Source organism: Protopterus annectens, chromosome 3.part0 (assembly GCF_019279795.1).
Source record: "Protopterus annectens isolate FY-2018-M chromosome 3.part0, PAN1.0, whole genome shotgun sequence".
Taxonomy (NCBI): Eukaryota; Metazoa; Chordata; order Ceratodontiformes; family Protopteridae; genus Protopterus; species Protopterus annectens.
In genome coordinates this window covers 1,626,503,187-1,626,531,057 of record NC_056731.1, presented here as the reverse complement: position 1 = coordinate 1,626,531,057, position 27,871 = coordinate 1,626,503,187, and the positions used below count along the sequence as shown (strand labels likewise).

The 27,871-nt window shown below is 41.6% G+C and overlaps 1 protein-coding gene across 3 annotated transcripts in view; it reads left to right on the top strand.

Annotated features, from left to right (window-relative positions):
• The window catches only part of ZNF706 (zinc finger protein 706), a 222,255-nt gene that overhangs the window by 16,526 nt on the left and 177,858 nt on the right, over positions 1 to 27,871 (top strand). The window contains exon 2 of one of the 3 annotated variants that reach the window (XM_044065657.1): positions 12,502 to 12,675. The exons of the other annotated variants lie outside the window; for them this stretch is intronic. Coding sequence (XP_043921592.1) covers positions 12,627 to 12,675 — 49 coding nt within the window. The 5' untranslated portion in view covers positions 12,502 to 12,626. The remainder of the gene's footprint in view (positions 1 to 12,501; positions 12,676 to 27,871) is intronic. 3 annotated transcript variants of the gene reach the window in all.

Below are 27,871 nucleotides of genomic sequence, written 5' to 3'. Positions count from 1 at the left end.
TTGTGATTGAATTGGGTTAGGTAGGTAAGAAAAAATTATTCACATGTATGGGAAGCCTGTTCCAGAGAAGGGGTAGTATGAGAGACATTCCTGTCCCTCCAACATGTCCCAGTTGTGTCGCAAGCAAAAGGCCTTTGATCTGGTAATTGACTGTGGTGGTGATATGCAGAAGGTCCTTTGGGGCAGTATCTAAGGATGCCTTCTATGCCAGCTATAGATTGCCCCTCAACTGTCTGCAGCAGATACATGATATGGCTTTGAGATAATTTGCATAGGATATGTTTTTGCCCTTCCTTCTTTTCGTGAGGAACTTCTGAATATTCCTGTTGTATATGCCTGGTTAGGTACATACCAAAGGGGGCATTGGCCCCCAGAGCAATCATTGGGTACAAATACAGTGGAAAGACCTCTTCTGATCTAGATAATATTCCCTTGCCAGAATCAAGTGATTTCATTAGTACCAGAGACGCATGCTGTTCAAATACCAGGTTGTCTACATGCATTTCTAAATCCCAGACTGCTGGATCTACTCCTAGGGGAGTGTTAACGGTGAGTCTGCATGAAGGCCTTCAAGTTTTGTACAAGGAGCCTTGCATAAACAGACTTCTTGAAGGATACCATGAAACACATACTTCACATAATCGGTGTGCTACGCAATCACAGCCCGTAAGGCAAAATAACATACCCAACACACTAGTGATAGGTGAGACTATAGTCCGGCACACTGATGTACCACTAACTAGGCTGGACTAGAAGGTTACAGTTAGCTGCTTGTTGGGCGCCAGGATCTGCCACATAACACAAGCACTCCAGTCACTCCAGAACATGTACAAATACAAATCTATCATTGTACATGTTGGTGTGAACGACCTGAGACCCCTGGACTTCATGAAGAGACATGGAAGAGCTCTCTGATCATGTAGCCTAGGCAGGTATGACCCTGATCCTGAGTAGCATCCTACCCTCACCAAGAATGATGCCACAGTATAAAGAAAAAATGATCAACTTCAACAATTGGCTAAGTTTCTGGTGCCCTTCAAAGGGGATCCAGTATCTGTCTGCCTGCCTGGGATGACATGCTCGTCAAGCCACGTTGCTTCTCAAGAGATGGCTTGCACCTGTCACCCTTAGGCTTTCAAATACTGGCAAAGGCTCTTGCCGCCCTCATAGTGCCTTTTTTAGGCAAGGCTCATAAGACAAACCCACCACCATAAATAGCACAAGTAACCAAAAACTGAGGGTAATGCTACTCCACGCTAGAAGTCTAAACCTCAAAATGCATGCACTCGAGGCACTCTTCAGTATGGAGAACATCGATATCTGTGCAGTAACAGAAGCCTGGTTTAAGGCTCCAGAGAGCACCTCAGCACTACCAGGCTATAACTTATACCATACCTTTCAGCCACAGAACCCAGACTGAAACACAAAAGGCGGGGGTGTATCCATGTTCATCAAAGATACTCGCCTCCAGGTTAGTGGTGCAGCACAATGCATCAGAGATCATCCAAGTGCAACTAACAATGGGCAAACTGCAGTCCAAATTGTAGCTTGCTACAGATCACCCACCATGACCCAGGACCCCCATTCCGCATTTCTGGAGACACTGGGGAAATATGAAGGTCCTACCAAACACCCTAATACTGGGTAATTTCAATTACCCAAACATTAACTGGGAGAACTTCTCAAGTACTAACTCCCTTGCCCAACACTTCCTAGAATTTATAAACTCGAATGCCCTGGATCAACTGGTCAACACCCCCACCAGAGGGAACAACATATTAGACCTGGTCATCACCAACATGGGTGACTGGTGCTCCACACCTGACGTCAACCCCTCACTGGTTAGATCAGACCATAGAGTAATCACTCAGGATATGCTATCTCATACAAAACCAAGACTCACTCCTCCAAGAAAAGGAAACCAGTCTGGTGGACCCCTGCCATAAATGGACTCTACAATAGAAGGAGGAAACTAGTACAGATAAGAGCAAAATCCCTAGAAGGAAAGACATCCCTGATCAGTATCGGCAAGAAACTGCGATCCCTCATTAAATCATCCAAGGCTAGCTTTGAAAGAAAAATTGCCAAGGACTCCAAAGAACCACAAAGCGTTCTTTAGCTGTGTCAAGAACCCAAGTGGAAACTCTCAGATCTGCTCTGAGTTGGTGCAGAATGGCCCAAAATACACTGAACCGACTGATATTGCCAACATTTTGGCAGACTGGTTCGGTGCAAACTTCTCACCCCCTAAAGGGGCCCATAACCATACCAAAAGAATGTAAGGCCCCGGTAATCGCCGACACACAGGTGAAAACAGCCCTATCCAAAGCCAAAAACACAGCCTCAATGGGACTGGACGGTGTCCCAGGCTGTGTCTTAAAAGAGCTCCAGAATTAACTAATCCCTCTCCTAAACACACTGTTCAAACTCGGCCTCTCTACAGGCTACATACCCACAGAATGGTGCACAGCAACACTTATCCCACTCCACAAAGGTGGCGCCACAATGGACCCTGGGAACGATCGCCCTATAAGCCTGGTCTGCAAGGCTATGTAGCGCATCATCATGGAACTCATTAACAGAGACCTTGGGAGCCTCTAAACTTTGGACTCCACCCAGTTTGGTTTTAAGGGCAGATCATGCCTCATAAACCTGGTGGACTTCTTTGAGACAGTTACCAAGGCATTAGATGAGGGTAAGGAGGTCCACACAGCCTACCTAGACCTTGTAAAGGCTTTCAACACCATTTCCCATTCTGGTATTATAGACAAACTCACCAACCTGAACATTAACCCATACATCATGAGATGGGTTGCAAATTGGCTCACAGACAGAACTCACACGGTGAGAGTTGCAGACTCTCTCTAGGTCTAACTGTAAACTGGTTACAAGTGGCGTCCCCCAGGACTCAGTCCTAGTACCCCTTCTGTTCGGTATATACTTCTCAGAGGTGCAAGCAAGCACAAGAGGACTTTGGCTGACCAAGTTCACAGATGACTGCAAACTAGGGGCCATAAGTGATTCTCCGGTTGATAGACACCCTCCAGAAGGGTCTCACTGAGACTGATACCTGGTGTCAAAATCATGGCCTCAAGCTGAATACCAAAAAGTGCATAGTCCTCCCCTTTGGAAAAAAACAAAGTACCCGTAAACTACCACATAGGTGGTGGTCCCCTAAATGCAGAAAAAGTAATAAGGGATCTGGGGACCCAAGTAGATAGCAATCTCTCCTTTGATAATCATATTGCCAAGATGGTTAGAAAATCCTTCTACGTGGCCCACCTAATCTCAAAAGGGTTCTCATCCAGAACAAAGGAGGTTAGTGCGCCTCTCTACTCATCACTTATTAGACCCATTATAGAATACAGCACCCCATTTGGGATGTACCTTATGAGACACCTGCAACAGCTGGAAAGACCACAAAAGTACCTCGCCAAGATGATTACTGGCCCTATGCAGCCCAACTAAAGAAACTCTAGCTGTATTCTGTTGCATACGGCTTACTCAGAGGTGATCTCTGCTTGACATACAAGGCCATGTCCAACCCAGAATTGATGGATATGCTCCACCTAAAAAAAAAAAAAAAAAAAAAAAAAAAAAAAAATCCCAGAGAGCTACACGCTCTAGAGATATAAACATTACCACAACGATAAATAGGACGTGCTGGAGGGACAGATTCCTGCCCCAGAGACTCCTCATGCTTTGGAACAAGATTCCAGTATACATCAGGCAGAGCCCCTCACTAGCACTCTTAAAGAGAAACCTTAACGGGTGGATGGGAAACAGAAAATTGGATCACTGCAGTGGCTCTGCTGGACAGAGGCGCAGGGAATTAATGGCTCTGCTTGTCAGAGGCACAGGAAACTAATCTAAGGGGATGGCGAAGGCCAACACACTCTGGCTAGGCTTATAAATGCCCTTGGGCAGATAGCACTTGCCTATGAACCTACCATTATGCATTTCTTGGTATTGGGTTTCAAGCTGTTGCTCTGGTGCCAGTTTTTCTGAGTCCTTCCCCTTGGAAGTTATTGGTGCATTTGTGGAGATTCTGTGACTCCATAGTTTGCAGTTGTCTGCGGACTTGGTCGGCCAGAGGCCCTTATTAACTTCAGTCCATCAAGTTGAGTAGGAAGCAATTGGAGAGACTGAAAGGTTTCTAACCAAGAGAATACAGGGCTTACAAAACATGACCTACTTGGAAAGACTGAAAGCTCTGTCATTGTATTCCTGTGTCACTGTTAATCATTTTCATGATTTTGTATTTGACTAGTCAGACTTGTGGTCTGTATTAAGATGGCCTGCCCTTGTGTAGAGGGATGATCTTTGCAGTTTTGCATTCTTGTGCACAAAGCCTATCCAGCGACTGCAGTTATAATGATTATAGTGGACCTAATGGGCTGTTTCATGCTGTTTTGGGGCTAGTGTCCTGGTATACTGTCAGGGTCCAGTATCCTGGTATACTATCGGGGCCCATCAGTGTAGTATTCTTGGTGTCGGACCTGCTTCCTAGTTGATAGTGGGGGGGGGTATGTTTGGCTGGGGGGAGAAGAATCAAGTTTGTTAGCCAGTAGACTGGCTACATCTTCTGACTCAGTGCAGGTGGTTCCATTTTGCAGTTAATTCTGTACATGGTTGTGCCTTATGGTTGTCCTCTTTACCTCCTATTTGTCTTTGGTAGACTTGTTTTGCCCTCTGAGTTACTTTGCCTTGATTCTTAATCTTTTAGCCCATCTAACGTCTGGTCTCTAATCTTTCAGTCAAGAAGCTGAAGGAATCGAACCAAACAAGTGCATTAACATTACAGGTGATAGGCTAGCCATTTTTATAATGACCTTGTTTGGAACATTACCCCTGCTCGGAACAGCACCACACTTTTGCGAATTCTCACTTTTTTATATATATGTGTGTGTGTGTGTGTGTGTTTCTGAGTGTACTGTATACTAGGCGATCTGCCCTAGGGCATTTACAAGCCTTGCCAGAGTGTGTTTGGCTTTCGCCACCCATTTTAAAATGAAGTTTGCTATGCCCTTTTTCGAGGTTAGTATACTGTGCATCTGTCTAACAGTGACACAGAAGTGATACCCGGAGTAAATCTACGATCTCCCATCCACTCATCAAGATTCCTCTTTAAGAGAGTCAATGAAGGACTCTGCCTAACCTGGACTGGGATTTTATTCCAGAGTGAAGGGAGCCTCTGGGTTATGAATCTGTCCCTCCAGCATGTCCTATTTATTTCAGTGCTGAGGTTCAAGTCTCTCGAGCACGTAGCTCGATGGGATTTGGATTTCTGAGGTGCAGCATGTCCATTAATTCTGAGTTGGACATGGCTTTATACGTCCGGCACAGATCGCCTCTGAGCAGGCGGTATGCCACTGAGTAGATCTGGAGTTTCTTTAACCGGGCAGCATATGGCATCTGTTTTGAGCCCTTTGATCCTCTTGGTGAGGTACTTTTGGAGTCTTTCCAGTTGCTGCAGGTGTCTGGTAAAGTACATCCCAAAAGGGGCATTGTACTCAATTATGGGCCTGATGAGGGATGAGTAAAGAGGCACGATGACCTCCCCTGATCTAGATGTGAATCCCTTCATGATTAGGTGGCCTATATAAAATGATTTTCTAACCACTTTGGCCACGTGGTTGTCGAATGAGAGATTGCTATCAACTTGGGTCCCCAGGTCCCTAATTACTTCTTCCATACTTCAGAATGTAAGGAAACCCACAATATACACAATGATTCTCCGGTTCCACCAATAAGTGCTCACGACTGCCAGAAATGATAAATCCACGATTTAATGAAGTCAAAAAACACAAAATAATGAAAATGGACTGGTACGACAAAACATTATAAGCATATAAAAACAAAGCGAACTGTTAACTATGTTAAGAGCTTTCAACCAAATCAGCTGGTCTTCAGCAGAACTAAAGCGTTTAACTATTACGCTGTTTAAATAACTTCAGTGGCGCCAAAAACATATTTGCCTTTCCTTAAAGCTATATTCACTCTTTGTTAACCTGAAATATTAGCATCCTTTACAATGCCTTCAAATTTCATGAATCAACATTTTTTTCCTATTGTACACATTATAAACAAATGAGATATATATATATATATATATATATATATATATATATATATATATATATATATATAATACACTATAATACATAACTATACTAATTAAAACATATAAAATATATTCTATTACAATTGACTACGAACTATCTATTCGAGCACCTGATAAGGCTATACATAATTCATAAATATTAATATTTGTTAATACTTATTAATTCATTACTGTACATTGTAAAGCAGTATGTGTACACATGTATGAGGTAAATGAAATAAATATATCAAAATTAATCAACTTACTAAAGTTGTCACTAATAGAAAACTATGTAAAATCTGTGTAAAATCTGTATATAAATACTAATCAATGATATAATTCTATATATACTCCTATCTTCTCATCTACTGTTGTGTCAAATAAAAAATTATATGTACAACCATTAAAATCAATTCTATACATATAAATATATATTTAAAATTCTTACATGTTTTTGTTAAAAATTTTTATGTAAAATTTTTTTTACTCCTACATATTAGTACTTTCTTAACTAAAATACTTTTTCTATGAATATAATAATTTAATAGAAATACATTCATTTAAACCTGGTGGAGTGGTGGCATCCAACCGTATTTGCCACCATGTCTCTTTATATGCCAATAAACTCTTATAGTTCCCACCTCTTGGATCTAATTCTATAATTTCAAGAATACTAAATTTGAATTGATGTTCTTCTCCTTTACTTTCTGTGTGTCGATATAAGCATTAGTTTTGTATTTAGTCTTGATACTATATGTGTGGTCATAAATGCGTTTTTTGAGACATCTTTCTGTTCCTCCTACATAGAAGCTTGAGCATTTGTCACATGTAGCTAGATATACTACAATTTTAGTGGTACAATTTCCATATCTACACCTTATAATGGTCTTATGTCCATTCTGTAACTTTATTTTCCTGTGACATGTCTACATTGATTGCAAAAACCACATTTTCTGCTTCTATTATTGTTTTTCTTACTACTTCTTTTCCTGTCAATATTCATGTTGCTACCCATTTTATAAATTAAAATTGGGTTTGGATCCCAATATTTGGGCTACACCCATGTCCATACTAATTAAGTGCCAAAATTTGTGTATTATACTTTTAATTTTGTCTACTCCTAAATTATATTGTAAAATACAAACTCTTTGAAAGTTTGAAACCGATTTATTCATAACCACATTATTATCCAAATTATTGGTATGAATATTTCCAGCTCCCAATAATGGTTTGTGTTTAATGTTCCAATGCTGGGTAACATAATTTAATAATTTCTTCCATCATTACCTCGGGATATCCTCTTTGACTAAAGTTTTTTAATGAATATCAATTCACTTTTCATCTCTTCATAATCGGAGACCATTCTGGCTGCACAAATACATTGACCTTTAAACACATTGTACTTAACTTTTAAAAGGATGGCAACTAGAAAAGTCTAAATAATTGTTGGAAAATGTACTCCTATAAATTTTGGAGTAGACTTGACCTTCGTCATAATATATATATATGTGTCCAAGTATGGTAATCCATTTTTATCAAAAGAATACATTTTTAAATGATCGCTACTATTATTGAGGAAATTTATAAATTGTAGTAGCATATCTTGTTCTCCTTCCCATAAAATATAAATATCATCCAAGAATATGGAATAATATTTTATGTATTGGTAATATTTGCTGGGGAACAAAATACTGTCTTCCCAATTAAGCATAACCAGGTTTGCATAAATGGGGGCACACGCTGCCCCCATAGTTACCCCTCTGGTTTGCTTAAAATATTCCCCCTCAAAATAAATGAAGTTGTTATCCAATACTATGGACATCATCTCGGATAATAAACATATTTCATCCCATTCTAGGTTCGTGTGCCTCACTAAACTGTTATTAAAGGCCTCCAAACCTTCCTGTTTTGGGATACAGGAGAATAAGTAAATTACATCAGTAGTCACTGTAATAGTATTATTGTTCAATATAGTATAGACAGGAAAATTGGATAAAAAGACCCACAAATCCTTTACTATATGTTTAATAAATGAATACATATTCTTTAACTTGATATCAATATATTTTCCCATAGGGAAAGTTTTAGAATGACTACCAGATACTCTCGGTCTAAAGGGAGGGTCCCTGGTGTCTTTATGTACCTTTGGTATACCTACCAAGGTAGCTACCTTTGGAAATTTAACTTTTATGAATTTATATATTTCTTCTGTAATTCTACCATCTAATAAATATTCCTCTATATAAGAGTCTATGCGCTGATAGGCTATATGCAACTCGTTCAAAGAAATGGTCTCATAATTTCCAGTTAGATATAGTATATCATAAATTTTCTTTGTATACTGAATACGATCATATAGCACTATCCCCCCCTTTTATCTGGTTTCATTATTCTAGTACTATTATCATTCTTAATTTCAAAAGTAATTTCATTTCCTTGTATGATAAATTATTAACATATGTTATCTGTTTCAAATTCTTATATTCCTGATATATTTCTCTTGTAACTACTTTATCAAAAGTTTCAATAATAGGATGATTGGGTGGCATAAAAGTACTCTTTACTTATCTGATTGTTTAATCCATAATCTACACATATATGATCCTTTTTTGGTATATCTTTATACTTCTAAATTAATTTTTCCTTATGTATTTCTTAAAATCAATTAATACTTCAGTTAAGTTAAATTTCGGGTTAGGAATGAATTTCATACCTTTTTCAAATAATTCAAAGTGAACAGTCTCTATAGAAATATTAGAATAATTATATATATTAAAGTTATTATAGGAGTAGATATTCCCATTAACTACTATATCATTGTCACCATTTCCATATGTTTTATTCACATTATTATAACTATTATAGTCTGTTATCTAATGTTGAATTTGCACATGGAAACTTTGGTTTATCATTCTCAATGTAATAAGAAGCTGCGTCTACTTCTGTTAGTATTGGTTGTAGAACTTTCTCTTGTAATAATTCTCTCCCTGAAAAGTTCTCTGATAAGGTTGATCTGTGTTTCTTGGGTTTCTCTTAAAATCCTGTCTCCCATAATGCTTTCCTTGACCATAATTGTCCTGAAAATTATTTTTACTGTATTTACTATCATTATACCTATTATAAACATTCTGTTCTTTTAAATTGTCGTGTTGGCGACTGCGCCAGATATAAGCTGTATTTGTATTATATTGTTCTCTATCCCTCAACATAATCGTTAACAATACATGTATTAAGTTTCTCAGCTTCTTGTATTAAATTACTCAATCTTTCATCATTATATTTAATTAATAATCTCAAAATTGTGTCCACAGTTGTCAAAGAACACATTAAATTTAGTTTTTACCAGTGTTAGTCAAATCTAATCCCATGGGTAACTTAAAAAATCTCAGTCCCATTGGGACTATCTTACTGTCTATACATTTCAATAAATGCATATCTACTTTCAGTCCATTAATAGTCTTTAATTTCTTTCCCAAAGCGTAGATCATATTTTTCAAACTCCCATTCTCTTCCATGGCATCTTCTTTTGCATGAATAACAATGTTTTTTCCATTCATTTTGTCAATGTCATAGTTGAAAGTTAAAAAAATGACTTTCTTTAACATTCTCAGATTGCAAAGATTTAAATTGTGATACATGCCCTTTACTACTGTTAATGTTATGTTCAGTAACCGATGAATATGTCTTAGCCGGTAGCACTCGTTTGGGTTTAGTGCCTGTCCTTTTAGCCTCTAAATCAATATCATAAAGAGAAAAGTGAAACGTAAATTCAGTCAAGTTTATATTACTGCTAGATAATGGGTCAGTAACATCTAACGTATTGTGTTGACTTTTATGATATACTTTCTGTCCATTAGGTATATCAAGACTATCATTCAGAGGCTCACCTTTACAATCGGGTGCATTGTTAGGGTTAACCACGCTCCTTAATCTTAACGGAGACTTCTTCTGTTTAAGCGAATCCATATCCAAATCTGTCCTCAGGGATACGTCCGACCTGAGTCTACCTTCATTAGCGATCCCCTGTGTAGTTGGCGCCAATTGTACCTGATTTACTTTTTGACAAGTATCTCCAGATAAAAGTGTGTGTACAAGGAGAGTTAAAAGTTTTAATTCCCTTTTAAGTTCGCTAAGTTCTTGTTTTAAAAAAAAACAATGCTTGTGTTGTCTGTCGATCAGAATTATCCATCTCATCCAAGCCATTAGAGCCTTTGTGTGAAGCAGTAGCACCGGTGTCTGCCACAGTAAGAGTCGACATCAGAATGTAAGGAAACCCACAATATACACAATGATTCTCCGGTTCCACCAATAAGTGCTCACGACTGCCAGAAATGATAAATCCACGATTTAATGAAGTCAAAAAACACAAAATAATGAAAACGGACTGGTACGACAAAACACTATAAGCATATACAAACAAAGCGAACTGTTGAACTATGTTAAGCGCTTTCAACCAAATCAGCTGGTCTTCATCAGAACTAAAGCGTTTATTACGCTGTTTAAATAACTTCAGTGGTGCCAAAAACATATTTGCCTTTCCTTAAAGCTATATTCACTCTTTGTTAACATGAAATATTTAGCATCATTTACAATGCCTTCAAATTTCACTAATCCACATATTTTTCCTCTTATACATATTGTAAACAAATGATATATATAATATACTATAATACATAACTATACTAATTAAAAAATAGAATGGATTACTATCTGTGGTAATTTGTGGGCACTTTGTTTTTGCTGAAGGGGATGACTATACACTTTATGGCATTAAGCTTGAGGCCATGGCTCTGGCACCAGTTGTCTGTTTCTATGAGGTCCTTTTGAAGGATGCTTGTGTCGGCTGGAGTCTATTATGGCGCCCATCTGCGAACTTGGTCAGCCACAGTCCTTCCGTGTTGGCCTGTACCTCTGAGAAATATGTACCGGACAAGAGAATATTCTATTTTTATATATATATATCTGTATTATAGAGATATATAGAGGTGTGTGTGTGTGTGTGTGTGTGTGTGTGTGTGTGTGTGTGTGTGTGTGTGTGTGTGTGTGTGTGTGTGTGTGTGTGTGTGTGTATATATATATATATATATATATATATATATATATATATATAAATATATATATATATACATATATACACACACACACACATATATATATATATATTTATATATACATATATATATATATATATATATACACACATATATGTGTGTGTGTGTATATATATATATATATATATATATATATATATATATGTGTATGTATGTATAATATATACATAGTGTGTGTGTGTGTGTATATGTTGAGCAACTGACTTTTTTGTACAAAATATCCTGTGTATGCATAAACAAGTTTAAACATATACCACTTAACAGTCATTAGAATTTAGGAAGAATGCGATGCCCAAATGTCATTCATAAAACAATTTCCTTAATGTGCTTGTTGGAGAAGTTGTACAAACTGACTACATCAACATTAAGTGGAAAGTACCACATTGTGCCCTTTGTTCGGTATCAGGGCAGCAATAGTGAGGGGGACTGATTCTCTCCAACTTTCTGAACGTGTGGTAGACGTGGCACACTATCTTAGGCTCATAGGCGGTTACTAGGCTAATGATGAGGGCCTTTACAAGCCTAGTCATATGTTTGTGTTTTTTAATTCACCATAGTTAGATGGCTGTTAACAGAACAATTCTATGATCTACATCAGCTGCCTCTTTCTGAGGGACATAAGTGCCGCCCTTGGGTTGACTATGCAGTCACCCATCCGATTGTCGAGGTTGTGCTCAAGTAGGGTCTTAATTCAAAGAGACAAATTTATGGCTTGACTTTACCAGGGAGGGCAACACAACAGGGATAGTGCACTAGCTCCCATGTTGGCGAGTACCAGGTCTAGGATATTTGCCCCCCCCCCATGGGGGTGTAGACTAACTCTTCCAGGTCCTTTGATTTGACAAAGTCCAGGAATCTGAGTGATATTTGTGCTCGTACAAGTCACTGAATCGATGGAAGGATAATTGAAATCTCCCATGATCAAGCTGTTTGGTTGGTTGTATATTAAATGACACTGGAAGGCTTTTTGTAGAAATCTCTGGTTAAGACAGCTTCAGGATTGTGAACTCTCTCTAGCTTTTTCTGCACACTGAGTCTTAATACTTAAAGTAACCCTGAACTTGCCTGCTCTCTTGTTCACAGGTATATTAATTGAATGGATGCACCCGTTTGGCTGAATGGATGTACCTGTTTTGGCTGGCTAGAATGTTATTTTGGAACAAACTTTGTGTGCGTGTGTTGCCAAGGACTGTGAAGGCAGAACTGTGTAAATATTGTAATTTAATAAATATATTAAAAAACATATACACACTCTCAAGTGTATTTTTTTTTTCCCTATGTTTGTAGGGGGAAAATTGGTCTACTCCCAAAACCCCATTGTACCAGAACAATCTCCATGACTGCTGACTTCTTTTGAAAATCCTGTTGGATGTTTGTGTACCGGCTACCTCAGTAACTTGGCAGAGCACTAGATGTTGGAACACTTCTTAGAGCCTACTGTTTGGGTTTACACTTATCAAGGTATGATGTCCTTCCGTAGATCACTGTTGCAGTATTGCACTACTCATGGGTTAGCTCCATGAAGTAATCTGGCATCCATACTGTGTGCCAGAGCCTTCCATATGTCTGTTGTATGACCTAGGGCCATGGGTGTAAGATAGTCAGACTGTGTTGCTGCCAGTTTGTGTAATGGATGGCAGTTGCCCCTGCTTTCACTTATTCAGGTAATGCCAGAGTGGGTACCTTTTTTGAATCTTTGTGATAGTATTTGTTAGATGTCAGCTGAGAGAGAGAGTAGTATGATTCCTTAAGAATCTCCTCTCCCAGTCTTTGTTTTGGGGCTGAGCACTATTATAAGAATTTGCTGATTTGTCAGTAATTTTGTACAGAATATTCTATGTATGCATCTTTCTTGGTTTAATATTTAGAAACCCAGTGACTGGAGCCCCTTGGCCAGTCCAAAATGGTGGAACCATCTGCATCTGACCATCCCACTCGCACCAAAAAATGCATAAGGTCTAGGCATGAATTGTCATCTGCCTGGTTGGATCTGGACTTACCCTTTGAGGTGCTGCAGGAACCCATGATGCATTTGATCAGGCTTCTGCTGCTGTGACCCTGCCACAACCTGTTCATATTGGAATACTGCAAAAGTGATCTGAGGAGGGATGTCGCACCTTGATAAGCTGCTGAGTGGCCAGACATACCATCTGCTTTGCACATGTCCGATGACTGTCCACACCAATATGGTTGGGAGGGGAAACCAGGGTTATTTCAGAGGAAATTGAGGGCATAATTCCATATCCTGGTTGGGGAAGAGTTGCTTGTATCCTTAATTGAGGTCTGCTGAGTTTCTCATCCACCTCTTTAAGGCAGCTGTCGCGAAAGACTGAATTATTTTTATTTATCCATCCATAAGTCCTTGTATGTCTCAAGAAAAGGAATGGGTGGAATTTTCTCATGGCTTGTACAAGGTTATTTTGTCTTTAAACCCCCCTTTCTCTCACACCCCTTCTCGGAAGAGAAGTCATGACTTTTCTGTGGAGGATGAGTCTGATTCAGATGAACATACTTCAGTTTACTTGTCCCAAATGTGGCTTGTACAAGGTTATTTTGTCTTTAAACCCCCCTTTCTCTCACACCCCTTCTCGGAAGAGAAGTCATGACTTTTCTGTGGAGGATGAGTCTGATTCAGATGAACATACTTCAGTTTACTTGTCCCAAATGCACACTCCAGGCCAGATTGATGTGGACAACTTATGCCCTGCCTCTCATGTTGAGGAAATTTCCTGTGAAGAAACCATTACAAAAATGATGCAGCACTTTAAAGATGGCCATCTGTGTATGAATAAGGGAGAGCGAGAGGGAGGGCATAACTTCTTGGAGTTGGGAGCTCCCTATGCCAGCCCCTATTCCTCCATTCTTGGAGGTCTTCCTACATATATTTTGCATTGATTTCTGTCTATCCTGAATCTAAGCCCCCCCCCACCCAGCCCAATTCTTTGGATTCTTCGGTCTCTTCTGTGTCCACTGATAAATGTAAGCTTTGTCTGCTGCTGATCTCTGTCCAAGGGCCTTACGGTCTCTAACGACAGACAAAATTTAAACGTCTGCTACTCTGGCTTTCAGTTTCTTGAATTAGCAGGCCAAGATGACTTTCTGGATGAGTTGAGTAACTATCCTAGATGTTTCTGAAACCAAGTAGCAGGCTATTTCTATGTTTGGTCTGGCTACTGAGGTAGCTGGGCTTGCCTTTAAGTGCAGTTATGCAGTGGAGGCTTCAAGGTGGCTGCTAGTGGTCAGTGAACTTTCAAAGGAGGGTGCACATAAATAGATGAGGGCCCTTGTTCAAGATTTGTCATCTCTCACATGTGGAATCCAGGATCCCCATAGGATTTTCACGGACATGAATCTTGCCGTATATTTGTGGGGGTGAGACTATCCGCTGTGCAAACAGGCTCTTCTATCTTGGGACCAAGCTATAAAAGCAAATCTCTACCTGCAAGCAGTTTACGTTGCATCCCAAGGCATTGTTCTTGCAGGTCCATAGAAGACTATCCTGAATAGATGCTGAAGAGGGAGGTGGTACAGTCTCCAGATGGGGTATACTTAAAGACATTTTTTTTTTGTCTCCAATTAAAACTGGCAGTTCAGGCTGTTTTGCTCTAGGATTCCTTGTCCCCAGGCCTGGAGGACAGACTGTCTTTTCTTCAGAGGAGACCTTGTAAGCCTTCCCTCTACTTTCCTTAATCCCAAAGAGTATGTTAACAGATCCAGAACAGACCATAAAATCTTGCTTGTGACTCTGTTTGGCATAGGCAGCGCAGTTTTCCCCTTTTATCTGGCCAGGGGTTAATTATGTTGGCCCAGAAAGTAGACTTCTTCACTCAGAAGCGCTCTGTTTCATCTTAACTTGCAAGCTTTCAACTGGGCAATGTGGATGATAGAATTCTAATCTGTTCTTCAGGAAGTGAGGAGAACCTACCACTAAATGAGGTTTTGTATTTCCAAAATGAAAATATTTTCTGTCTAGTGCCAAAAAGAATGAGAATCCTATCCATGTAGAGAGACTCACAATTCTATAGTTCTTGCATGCGTGAGCTCTTAAAAGCTGGTCTATGGCCAACAGTTCTGTCAAGGCACATATCTGCTGTTTCTGTGTGTGCCCTTTAATCCTCCTCTGCTGTCTAGAGCTGAGGTTAAGCAGTTTCTCGCCAAGTGTTCTTCATTTGAATCTGCCCAGGAGGACTAGATGAGCTTAGTCTGCTCCCATTTCAACCTGCAGCTTTGGCATAATTCTGCTGGTAGCCCTTAAATCTGCTAGAGGGGTTAGTGAGCTTCAAGCTCTTATGGCCTCTCCTTTCTGATTTTCCTTAAGGATATGGTGTCTTTGGTCAACCCTTCTTTCATGCCTGAAAAAGTTTAATGGCCTGGATGAAAATCTACTCAGTCTGCCTACTTAACACTCTCAAAACAAGGGAAAAAAGGCTTGTAAGTCTGAGTGCTGACAGAACCAAGAAAAAGATTAGTTCTACTCCTAGGATTTTAATCTGTAACATCCGTTTTCTCCTTTTTGCCATTCGGTCTCTGTTTTGGGACTTGCTCTAGCATGTCCAAAATTTCAAATGATTACTGGGAGCAAGACTTTGGCACTCTTAGATGTCCCCTTTACAACTAAGACTCTCTATATTTGGATATGGTTAAAGACCTTAGTAAAAGTGTCAACTTTGTTTCATAGGTTCATAGATGAGATTCATAGATTAGTACTAGGCAAACTGCCTTAGTGGGCCATTTTCACCCTAGCCAGTTACCCTATGTGAGAATCAAACCCTGTACCTTATGTTTGTAAGGTAAACATCTTGACCATTATGCCAACCTCCCACCCCTAGGTAAATGCATAGATGGTGGTATATGCAAGATGTAGTGTAGGGTTAGAAGCAGGGTTTTGGTTAGTGTATGTGTTTAGTTTGTTTGGGTAAGTAGTATATAGCGGGCGGGTGGTGGGGTGGGACAAGTATGACGGTTCAAACTTTTGAATTTTGCGATTTAGGGCGTTCGGTGTATTCGTGGTTCGCGGAATATGTGTCCGTGTTTTTGCATTCGGTCATTAGGGCTTTCGAGCTTTCAATATTAGACCCCCACTAAACTACCCTAACATGAATGCTAACAACTGACACTAATGCTTGATTTCCAATGTCACATGAATGCTAACAACTGACACTAATGCTTGATTTCCAATGTCATTCAACTGGCTTTTCTATTTTTAGTATTGTGGCACATTCACTGTTATGCTTTTAGTGTTTACTGTTTCAGTGTAACCACTTCCATTTCTTTGACATACACTCCTAAAACAATATACTAAGACAACTATGTCAAACTTTATACTAGTAGCATTCAGTTATGTTGCCTCACAGCAAGACATTGTCGCGTTCGATTCTCAACTAGAGCGTCTTGTGTGGAGGCATGCGTGAATGGGTGCCTTTGTTGAAGGTTGTGCATCGGAGCTGGTAAATCGGCATGTAAAAATCCACTGCCAAACATTAGCGGACAGGAGTTCCGCTGTGGCGACCCCTAACCGGGATAAGCCGAAAGATGCAACGACAACTGAGTAAAGGATACTGCAAAGGGTGGAACAATAACCCATCTAGTATGGCTTACGGCAAGAAATATGCAAATAAAATCCATAGCTATGTTCCCAGGTCTGACATTCAGATCAACCTGGATAGATGCTGTGTTGACCTCAAGACTCTGAATGTCTGCAATGTCTAGAGGCCAAGAGTGGAAAAACACCATGATCATGAATGCACCACCCCCATCAAAGACCAAGAGGTCCATGATACTGTGCACTCTAGCTACAAAGAGAGAGAGACACTACTGCTTACATCTGTATATAACATACAATGCCAATGTGATTGTGGCAAGGTACAATATGCAGGTAATGGCCTTGCTCAGCTGAAAAAATCCAAACCATTCTGCAGGCAACCTATCTGAAAAATGAAGTATGGCTCAAGTCAAACAGTTGAACCCTAAACACTCCAAAAATGTAGCTGCCAAGTTTGGGAGCAAACCATGGACAAACATGATAAAACCCCACAAAATACACTTGTAATGATCAAAAGAAACTCAATCAAATGTGCTTCTTCCTCCTGCTATTAACATGAAAGGATCTGTGTGTATTTATACGTGGGAGCTCACTACTGTAATTCAGAGACCTGCAGCTGAGAGTCCAAGGAATTACAAAAAACTAAAACTATAGAAAAAAAGAAAAGTACAGTTGTGTACACTTAACATAAATGTAGATGTTAGAGTGTATTCACTGTTGCAGTCACCAAGAAGGCAAGATGGATAACTTTGGTCTTCAAGCAGACAATTGCTGATTTGGATGTCTTAATCCATCATTTTTTGTTACTCCCTCCTCTCCTGTTTGAAGCCCACTGCTGGGGCTTTTTGTCAAAGGAATTTCTGAACTTATTCTAGAAGCAGCCGCACTGTCCCCTATGCATACATTCACAAAACACTACAGGGTAAGATGTTTTCTCTAGACCTAGAACAAATTTTGCTAGGTTTGTGCTATCAGGAATGATGGATGGCTCCCCTGTCCCTGGTTTGTCCATCATCCCCTACTAGTACTGGTCTACTGCAACTGTGATTTAAGGAAGGACGTAATACAGTTGTGTAAGAACTTCCCCTAGCAGAAGGCCTACTGATCGATATGGCAGTATTACAATCCATTCCCCCGTCTATTTTTTTTAACTTTTTGGATCACATGTACCAAAGACTGATCAATATTCTGCTCTCCTTCTCAATCTTAGCTGACATTTTTGTGAGGATCTTGTGCTGCTATACACCTATTTATATACCATTAATGACATGGCATAGGTTTTGCATCAAATATATGACCATATGGAAGGTTTTGGCTTTGGTATGCTGGATGGACATCAGGTTACCTCTGTGAGATAACCATCTATTTTGGAATACTGCAACAGAGATCGGTAGGACATCTAATGTTATGGTAAGTTCATACACAACTGTACTTTCTTCAAGATGCTCAGTGTAAGGTGAGAACTCGGTCCTGTTTTGGAACTGTCCAGTATCTGATACAGTACTTGAATCATACTTTTGTCATATGGATCACTGCTGCAGTGTTTTTTTTATGTATGGGTTATATCTGCTGAAGGTACAACAGCTGGCCAACATTCAAAGCTTCAGGGTACCTTTTACTCCTAGGAACTGTGAGCTAGTTTGTGCTGAGATGACCTTCAGTTAGGTTTGGCCAAGTCCTTTGTTTTCCTATTTCCTAAGAGATCATCTTGTAGGCATTTGAGAGTCAGTGGTAGGCTAATAGGAGTTCCATTGCCGAGCAAGACAAGGTCCCTTTTTGGGCATAACCTTCCACTTGACTCTTGACCGAAATAATTTTACAGCAAAACAAAAATTTCAAAGCTAAAAAATTATTTTTAATAAAATGTTACTTCGATTTTATTTTTAAATAGATGAGTTAACGTTTTGTCACAAAAAAAATTTATTTATTCAAAAAGTACTATAAAAAATGTGAATTTTGTGATCCAGTGTCACACCTGTCCATCGCCACCTGATGAGCCTGTCAGATCTCTATAGATCCGATGTCAACAACTCCCTTAAACTTTGGATTCAAAATGCAGGCTGTTCCCCCTACCCTTAATTCCACTCTGTCAGCTGAATACCTCATCTCATTTGCTGCTCGTACGCTACAAACTTATTGGCAGATGAGTGATACTTTTTTGAGGGAATTTTTGTTGTCTGTTGGCCAGTGTTAACTGCTTTTCCTTTACCTTCCAGGAGTTTTGTTTGTTTTGTTGTGTTTTTGGGTTTTGTGTGCGGTCATTTTGTGCAGCCTCCCATAATATTTATATAAAAAGCTTTTAGTTTTTCTTCTTTCCCTACTCCCCCATCAGCAGTCTCTTTGACTTGGGCTAGTGTCTTGGTGGTGGTCTTCAGGGGAGTTGCGGGTTTTTCCCTTTTGGTGCTGTTAGTGTTGGTATCTAACATTCCACATTTTAAAGTGACTGACAAGACCTCTGGGTTTAAAGTGTTTCCTGTGGTCACAAGATACTGTTTGAGGGCTGCTCACCTTGATGAGGATTGCTATGCTTTTGTGGCCAGTGTGTTGTTCAACTGACTGTTGAAGCACTCCTTGAAAGGGCTTCTGACTGTCTGCACAAAAAAGGTAATCCCTCACAATTATTTTCTTTCCCTATAGTAAGAAGTCCTTAAGGTTTTCTTCCTTGCTCTAATCTGAAGAAATAAAATAAGGGTGCATCTCTGGAGAAAAGTTCTGAAACACAGAGTGAACTTGGAAAACCATCTGCTGATGTGACAGGGTTGTTGGATCTGGCTCCGAAGATGTGGGAGTCTTTGGGTCCTACTACTGTTCTGGAGCTTATCCTTCCCTACCATTTTCTGGACCCAGGTTTTCCACAGAACTGGCTAGTCCTAGGCTGTGTTCGCCCATCCTAGAGGAGAGAGGTTTTTGAAGGCTTTCCAGCCCGCCTTCTACAGCCTGTCATCAACCAGAAGCCTGACCAAGGCACATACGGATAGGATTGAGATTTCTGAGGACCCATATCCAGCTGGCAAGTCCTTCCTGCACCAGCTACTGTCGGGTTCAGGAGCTGTCCTTCCTTCTCTGATCTGACCTTTTGATCCAGCGATTGTGGATCAGTGTACCCCAAGGGGTTTCCTCTGTCATATCTGAGAGACTGAGATTCTTCGATGCCATAGTTTCTCTGACTCTGCTCCAGCTGTTTCTGATCTTGATGGGTCCTGAAGCTGGGTGAGAAGTGTTGACTTTCTGGGATTTTCTGGTCCTCCCTTTCTGCCCAGAGCTTCAGCTATCGACAGCCTTCTCCTACATCTGCTTCGGAGCCGATCTAGATTGGTTTTTGGACCATGCCTTTGTCAGAAGTCAGAGTCCTTCACCGAGGATACTAAATTTGATGAAGGGGGGTGGGTATCCAGGACTTCTCCTTTTTAAGGTGGTACTAGAATTAAGACTGAAGGTAGGGTGAGCCACCTATCCCCCTCCCAGAAGGAATCTGTATCTCGTCATCTTCTGGGGTGGTCCCTTCCATGGATGAACTTGCGGATTATGTTTTGAGATGGGCTTAGAAGGAGCTAAATGTAGTCGAACCAGTTCCCCACAAACCCTGAAACTATGTCTCCTGTAAGAACAGACTTTTCTGGCCCATGTGTCCTGTGGGAGATTCCACGATCTTAGCAATGGGCACAAAAACAGCTTGCAGACAAGAACTCTACTTTCAATCTCTTAACAGGGATTCCAGGGCATTGGACATATTTGGAAAGCAGGTGTACGCTTCAGCTTCCTTCGCTTGAAGGGTGCTAAACTATTTGGCTTAGTAAAGTCCTTCTGAAAATGTATTAAATATCTCAAAGCCCTCCTCATGGTCTTTTTTTATGTGGTCATCCTCAAGACCGTGGATATGCATCTGGCTAGCCTCCAATCCTCATCTAATGTGTAATGTGCTGTCACTTACTTGGCAGGTGACTCATCGGGAGCAGCGGGCACCAACATTGCTATTCACTGGTATGCCTGGATGAGTCTCTCTGATTTTGCAGAACACTTAAGATGTCTTTCATTAATGCCCCCATGATAGGTGTACCCTGTTTGGACTGAAAGTAAGAGACTGTCTTGAAATGAGCAATATGGCAAGACCTTGTTTAACATTGGAATTCACTTCAATACTCTGCCTTCCCACCCCCGTCAAACCATCTGTAGAAACCAAAAAGGGGACGGGAAGCTGTAGTTCATAAGTCTCAAGGGTTTACTCCAGTGCTTCTAGTGATAAGCCAATAAAAGCATGGGGGGGGGGGGTCACAATGGAAGTTGCCCTCACTGCAAAGGCAGTCCACAGAATTGAGGGTTTTTGGACCCTTTCTCTGGCAACCTTTCATAAGCACTGGAAGGGTCTGTCAAACTACTGAGCTCTGAAGGCAGCTGTGGGGGTGCTAGTCTCTGCATCCAGTAGCCTGGACATCCATCTTCCAAGGTTTTGTAGAGACCGTTAATTGGAGTTCCATTTATTTCTCCCCCAATTCAAAATGTATCCTTTTGCAGGAGTGAGACATTATGAAGTCTGCAGCACAAGAGATGAAGCTGATGGTCTGATGTGACCTCCTGAGTAATTTGTCCAACTTGGATCTGGTATCTGGTCAAGTTTGTTTTGTATATCGGTTAACAGACTGAGGTCCAAAATGAGCATGAAGTTATCGTTCTTTGGTTAAAAAAAAAGTTTGAGATAGTCCCTTTTCAGTCCATTTTACTGTTTAAGAAAGGATGACTGTATATGCTTGATAAGCCTTCAGGATGTGTACTACCACATCAGGATAACAAGGCTCTCCAGAAGGTCCGTCCACTTCCCTGCAGGGGCTCTGTGTGTTCCCATGTCTGGGTGATTGGCTCGTAACTGCTTCCTCCAAGCCAGAAATTCCTTGCTCTAGCTTTGCTGTTTCCAGACTGGTCAATCTTGCATGGAAAAATCAGTTGGTCCTTGTCCAAGCAATACAGTTCATTGGGGCCCATCTGGACATTATATTGCAGATAGCCAGATTGCCAGAGTCAAGAATTCTCGCCCTTCGTCTTAACATTCCACTCCCATCAGAATCTCCTGGCCAGGTGCATATTGCTGTGTCTGGGGGTCAGTGGCAGCCTGTATCACTCTAGTTCCTTGGACCAGATATTACATGAGGTTTTTGCAGTTTACTCATACTATTCAGTAGTCAATGTGGTATCAACAGAGGCACTTAACTGCCTCACCAGCATAAGCAGATGACCTGTTCAGTGGTGGTTGGACCCCCTCAAATCTCCCAAAGTTGCTCTTTTTTTTTCAAGCAACCCCTCAAGCCACAGTGACTGCAAACACATCCAGTTGAGGTGGAGCATTTCAAGGGAAAGATGGTCCAAGGCCCTTGGTCCTCCTTGGAGGCCAGTGCTCTGGAGATGAGCAGTTCTCGTAGCATTGCAGGGTTTTCAGTGCTTCCCAGGGTATGATATTGTTGGCATGGATCAAGATGTCAGTGGTGTGGTGCATCAATAAACAAGGAGGAAGACCTTTATTATCCATTCCATTATGTTGAGAAGCCATGAGGGCTTTGCAGTGGGCATTGGTTTGCATTTCTTTCTGGTGCCAGTGCATATCCCAGGGGAAATCCAGTTTTAGTGGACAAGCTGAGCAGGTCCATTCTTCTAGCTTACAAGTGGACAAGCTGAGCAGGTCCATTCTTCTAGCTTACAAGTGGTCTGTCACACCATTGCAGATCAAATTTTCAGCTGATGGGGCAAGCTGTCTTGCAACCCCTACAACTCCAGCAGCTACTTCTCCCTAATCCCCAGGAGGGAGAGTCACAAGGGGCAACACCGGTCTACACTTAGCCCCCGGGTCTTCTGGGTACTTCTCTACCCACTCCTCTCCTACAGAAGTTCCTGCAGAAGGCATTGTGGTACAAGACAAAAGTAATTCTCATTGCTTTCTCTTGGCCTCAATAAGTATAGTCTTTCTGTCTCTGGCGGTGCCTGATATACTTGCCTTGGGTGCCGGATCCCATTCTGGACTTCATTGCACTCCTCATCTGAATATAACAGCCCTGAAGTGAACCCTCCTGGTTTCTCCAGTCCCAGTATTGCTTAGACAGTCCAGGCTTTTATCCCAGTTTGTGCATATCCTGACATATATTCTTAGAAACCTGCACTCCTCGTCTGAATATAACAGCCCTGAAGTGAACCCTCCTGGTTTCTCCAGTCCCAGTATTGCTTAGACAGTCCAGGCTTTTATCCCAGTTTGTGCATATCCTGACATATATTCTTAGAAACCTTCCACTAGGAAGCTTTATTAAAGCAAAAATTTTCTATATGGGCATCTAGCAGAGATGAACCCCTTTTTTGGGCACTCCCTGCTATTTTAATTATTTTAGCCAATGTCTTGATGGGGCTACCCACTCTAGTTCAAATGGCTGTGCTATCCATTTTTCCAAGAGCAAGTGTGAAAAGCAGATTTATTGCTTCTTTGTGGTTGCCCAAAGCTTTTCTAAGTGGTGTTTTTCTTTGAACGCACCCCCTCTCCCCAGGAATCATGTTCCACCTTGGGACATAACATGAGGATTTTGTCAAGGTCTGAATGGTAAACTGCCTGCAACATACAAAGGCACGCTTTGTAGTGGCTTTAATTTCCACTCTGAGAAATTCAGAGCTCCAAGTGCTTTCCTGTAAACCACCTTTCTTGATCTTTCTTAAAGATAAGAGTATCACTTTGAACTAACCCTACATTCTTCCCAAGGTGGCTTAGGAGCTTACATTGAATCAAACTATTACTCTCCCTGATTTTTTACTTCCAATTAAAGGAGAGTACATTTTACATGTAATGGATGTTCATTGAAAACTGGTATGATGTTGGTAGAATCTCAAAGCTATAAGGAAGATGGATATGCTGTTTTCTTGCCAGTGAAATTGGGGAGAGGAGTTTCTGAAGAGACCCTCTCCAGATGGCTGTCTGAATGCATTTCATATGTATATAAGGAAATATGGTTGGCATTGCCGTCTAATCCCAAAGCTCATTCTGTTAGGGAAGTAACCATTTCTATAGCCTATTTTTCAAGGATTCTTATTGATGACATCTGTGCAGCTACTTAGTTCAATGTGAATGCAAGTTGGACTTGAATTCTAGGTTTAGGACTTCTTTTGGTTCCACCGTCCTCTAGAATATCCTTCCATGAGACCTCCCAAGGTTTGTCAGCTGGGGACTCCTTCCCATCGGTTGAGGACTGACAGAAGAGACAGAATTGAATACCAAGTTACACATTTACCACCATGTTGTCCTTAACATGTTTTACCCTCCTGCCAAGTTGCCATTCTCTCATTGGGCTCCAACTTGAATGCATTGTACCTATTTGGGAGTCTTGTCATTTTACAGCTATGGTATGTATATTTGGTACCATTTGTGTTTCAGTATTAGGCAGGCAAACTCTGAGGCATTCAGTTCGTGGAGAGAAATGATGCGTAGGGTATGAGCTTGAATTTTGTATCCAAAGTCTGAGCTGCCAGTGTCTGATCCAATAGACCCATCAGTTTAGGACTGAAAGAGGACAGCACAGAACTAGCGTTATAGTAATTACATGCGTTTAAATCACTTGCCCCAGTCCTCAAAAGTAAAATAAACTGAAGTCTCTTTCTATTGTGTGTTTATGGGGCATCCGTTACTATTTTTTAATATTTAATAGAATACGACCACGAGCAGCGCACAAGGTAACTAAAAAATTTTATTAGCACTCTGGTGCCTTTTTAATTTAATGGAGAACTGTAGTGTCCGTTGTAGGGAACAGCCATGGGGGCACCTTTTGCCCCCATGTATGCGAATATTATGATGGGTTTACTTGAGTTTGAATGTATACATACTAATGAGTTTGTTAAACATGGTAAGTGTTTATAGATGCATCTTATTTTTGTTTGTAAAGGGGGTCATGAAAATGTGATACAATTTACTAAGATTTACAGAATAATAGGTTTGTTTTACAATTTGACTAACCTATAATGTTAAGTTGTCAATCTCGCCTTCATTCTTGCTGGATGGGTTCGGAGCCGATCCTCAGCTCTGACTCGGCACTTGCTAAGCTCGAGAGCTAATTTTACCAGCTCGAGGCAACCCTATATCCCATGATGCAAGGCAGAGACTACCCAGATCTCGTTTGCCGCTTTGCTAACGAGGTGCCTTTTTTTACCAGCTCCAGGTAAGTTTCTGAATAATAAGACTTTAGTCTCACCTCTCTAATTTTCATAACTATAGTTTGTTTTTTGTTAACCTTAACGCTTACTTTATCCCTATTCCCGTTACTGTTCCCTTGTTTTCGAGTTATTTATCCCCTTTCCCTAGGTTAGGCCTTAGGCCTTCCCCTTCCTAAATTTTTCCTGTCAAGGATTGTTTGTGTCCGACTGTGTTGTATCCCTGTTTTAGTTTAAATTTTTGGATTGGGTGTTTTTTGTGTGTGGTTGGTGTTTTGTTTTTGACAACTTGTGTTTCCTCGACACAGCTATGTCGAAGGACACAAAGGTCTCAGGCTTCAAGAAGTGTGACTCGTGCTGTCAGAAGATGTCTCTGACAGACAGTCACACTTCTTGTGTTTACTGCCTGGGACCTCTGCACCTGCAGGACTCTTGTGCTATCTGTCATGCCTTCAGCCCAAGAGTCCTGCAGGAGCGCAGAAATTGATATTAAGGGGCTTATTAAAGCCGCTGGGGAAGCCCTCGAAACCTATCAAGCCTTCGGCTGAAAGTTCAAAGCAGTCAGCTATTGGTTTATCTTCACCAGTGTCGAGATCGGCTCCAGCCGGAGCCGATCCTTCCATTATAGCAGTCACAGTATCTGCTGCATCCGGCGCCGATACTGCCCAATCTGGACATTCAGTGTCGGCTCCGGCTGGAGCCGACGTATCCTCGGCTCCTTTGGCTCCATTGATCTCTCTAAAAAGAGATCTCTATCCCCCTCATTAGAGTCTATACGTTTGGCTCAGTGATCACCCTTGCTCTCGGAGCAGGGCCATCAGAGCCGTTCTTCTCGGTCGTCCAGGCTGTCTGATCACGACCTTGAGAGAGTGGTGAGTAGACTATTAAAGTCTCCGGCATTGGCCCAAATGCTCCATAGCCCGTCTCAACAGACGGTAGCTATTTCACATCCACCAAACATTCCTCCTTCGACTCTCTTACAGAGCTCGGAGCCGGAGCTCCTTGGAACCGTGACCGTTGTAGCTTCGGAGCCGATACCACCCCTTTCGGCTCCGTCGTCCTCTGCTCCGATTTCCTCCTTGAGGCCTTCATTGGAGGGATCCGGGCGTCTGGTCTCTCTCGTCGGCTCCGAGGAGGCGAGTGGCATCAGACCCTTGTCCGACCCAGTTCTCCCTCTCGGGGCTTAGGCGTTGGTGAGCTCAGCCCCGACATATGTCTCGGAGCCTTCCCTCTCGGTGAGGCCTGGAGTTCTTATCTCTTCGGAGCGGGAACCTTCTGGTCTCTCTGATGGGGGAGCCTTCGAGGTGATGAGGAGTGTACTAGCCCCTGGGCTTAGTCAACGGATAGTTCCATCAGCTCCTCCCACTACAGTGCCTGCTGACGTCTCTTCCCACTCTCTTGCTCCCGGACCCAGAGATCCAACGCCTCAGGTTTCCCCATTGGGAATATCTTCCTCTTCTGAGGCTTCTCCTGATCCATCAGGTGAACCTCCGCGTAAGAGGACATGTAAGAGGAAACATCTAGACTCCCCCGAGTCTATTACATCTGATACTGACCTGGATGAGTCTGAGGGATCCCCAAGGTCCTCCTCTGAGGATGTCTCTTTCTCAGACATCCTTGAACTCCTTAAGCAGAGGGGAACTGGCCCTCCCTTAATCCTTCCGAGGACGAGTCATTATACCTGGAGGCGTGCGGATCTCGACCCTCCACCTCCTGGGTCTCTCCGTCTTTCGACCCTCTTATGGATGTAGTGGCTCGGAAGGCATTAATGGCTCCGGATTCGGTGGAACCTATTCCTAGGAGGCCTTCAAAATTCATTACGGCCCGACCAGATAGACAATATTTGACTAAGGGTGTCCCAGTTGATGCCATGGTGGTGGCTGCTGCCACCAAGAAGGAACAAGCTGGTCCTTCAGTACCTGTTCATCCTCCAAACAAGGATTCTAGGACTATGGACAGGTATGGCAAGCGGATTTTTTCTTCAGCGACTTTTGCCATGAGATCGCTGAACTACTTGTGCCACTTCACCCGCCTTCAAAGAGATGTTCTTAAAGAGTTGGGAGAAGTTTTACAGGATCTGTCAGCTGCTGGGTCTCAGGATAAGATTAGCTCACAGCTAGGAATCCTTAACTCCATTGTTAACTCCTCTATGCGTCTCATTTCTTATGCAGCCGATGGAGCGAGTAGGGCCGCAGGCACAGGAGTGGCTTTAAGGCGTCGGTCCTGGATGCGGCTTTGTAATTTTGCAGACTTCAAGGCGTCCTTCACAAACTCCCCTTTGATGGTTCAGCCTTGTTCGGACCTCAAGTGAAAGACACTTTCACTAGATGCGAACAAGATGGCAAGACTCTTTCTGCCGTAGGAGTCCGTTTCTCCACGCCTTCAAGACCTTACCCCAAAGGACAGAAGGGAGGGAAAATGTGGTTCCGCAAATCTCAAGGAGTCACGTCTGACGCACAAAGTCAGTTTACCCCCAGAGGCAGAGGGGGTAACAATAATAGACGCTGCCCTAGGGGCAGAGGGGGTCCGCAGAATCAGGGTTGCAGAGAGCCTCTTTCTGACAAACCCTTCCAGCATCCCTGAGATGTTGCCCGATTGTCCACCTTCGGAGGCAGTTGGGGGAAGATTATCGCTGTACCCAATAGCCTGGCTTTCCCTTTCTCAAGACAAATGGGTACAGTCTATTTATATCCGAGGGTTACAAAATTCCCTTTATTCAAACCCCAATTCAGCAAAAGGGAATCCTTCCAGACATTCCGCCCGGTCTAAGGGAACTAGCAGTACTAGAAATATCAAAACTGCTAGCAAAAAGAGCCATCCAGCCAGTCCCAGCAGACCAAATAGAATTCGGAATCTACTCAAGGTTCTTTTTAGTTCCAAAAAAGACGGGACTGGAGACCAATATTAGCAAACTAAACAAGTTTGTAAAGAAATCAAGATTCCGGATGG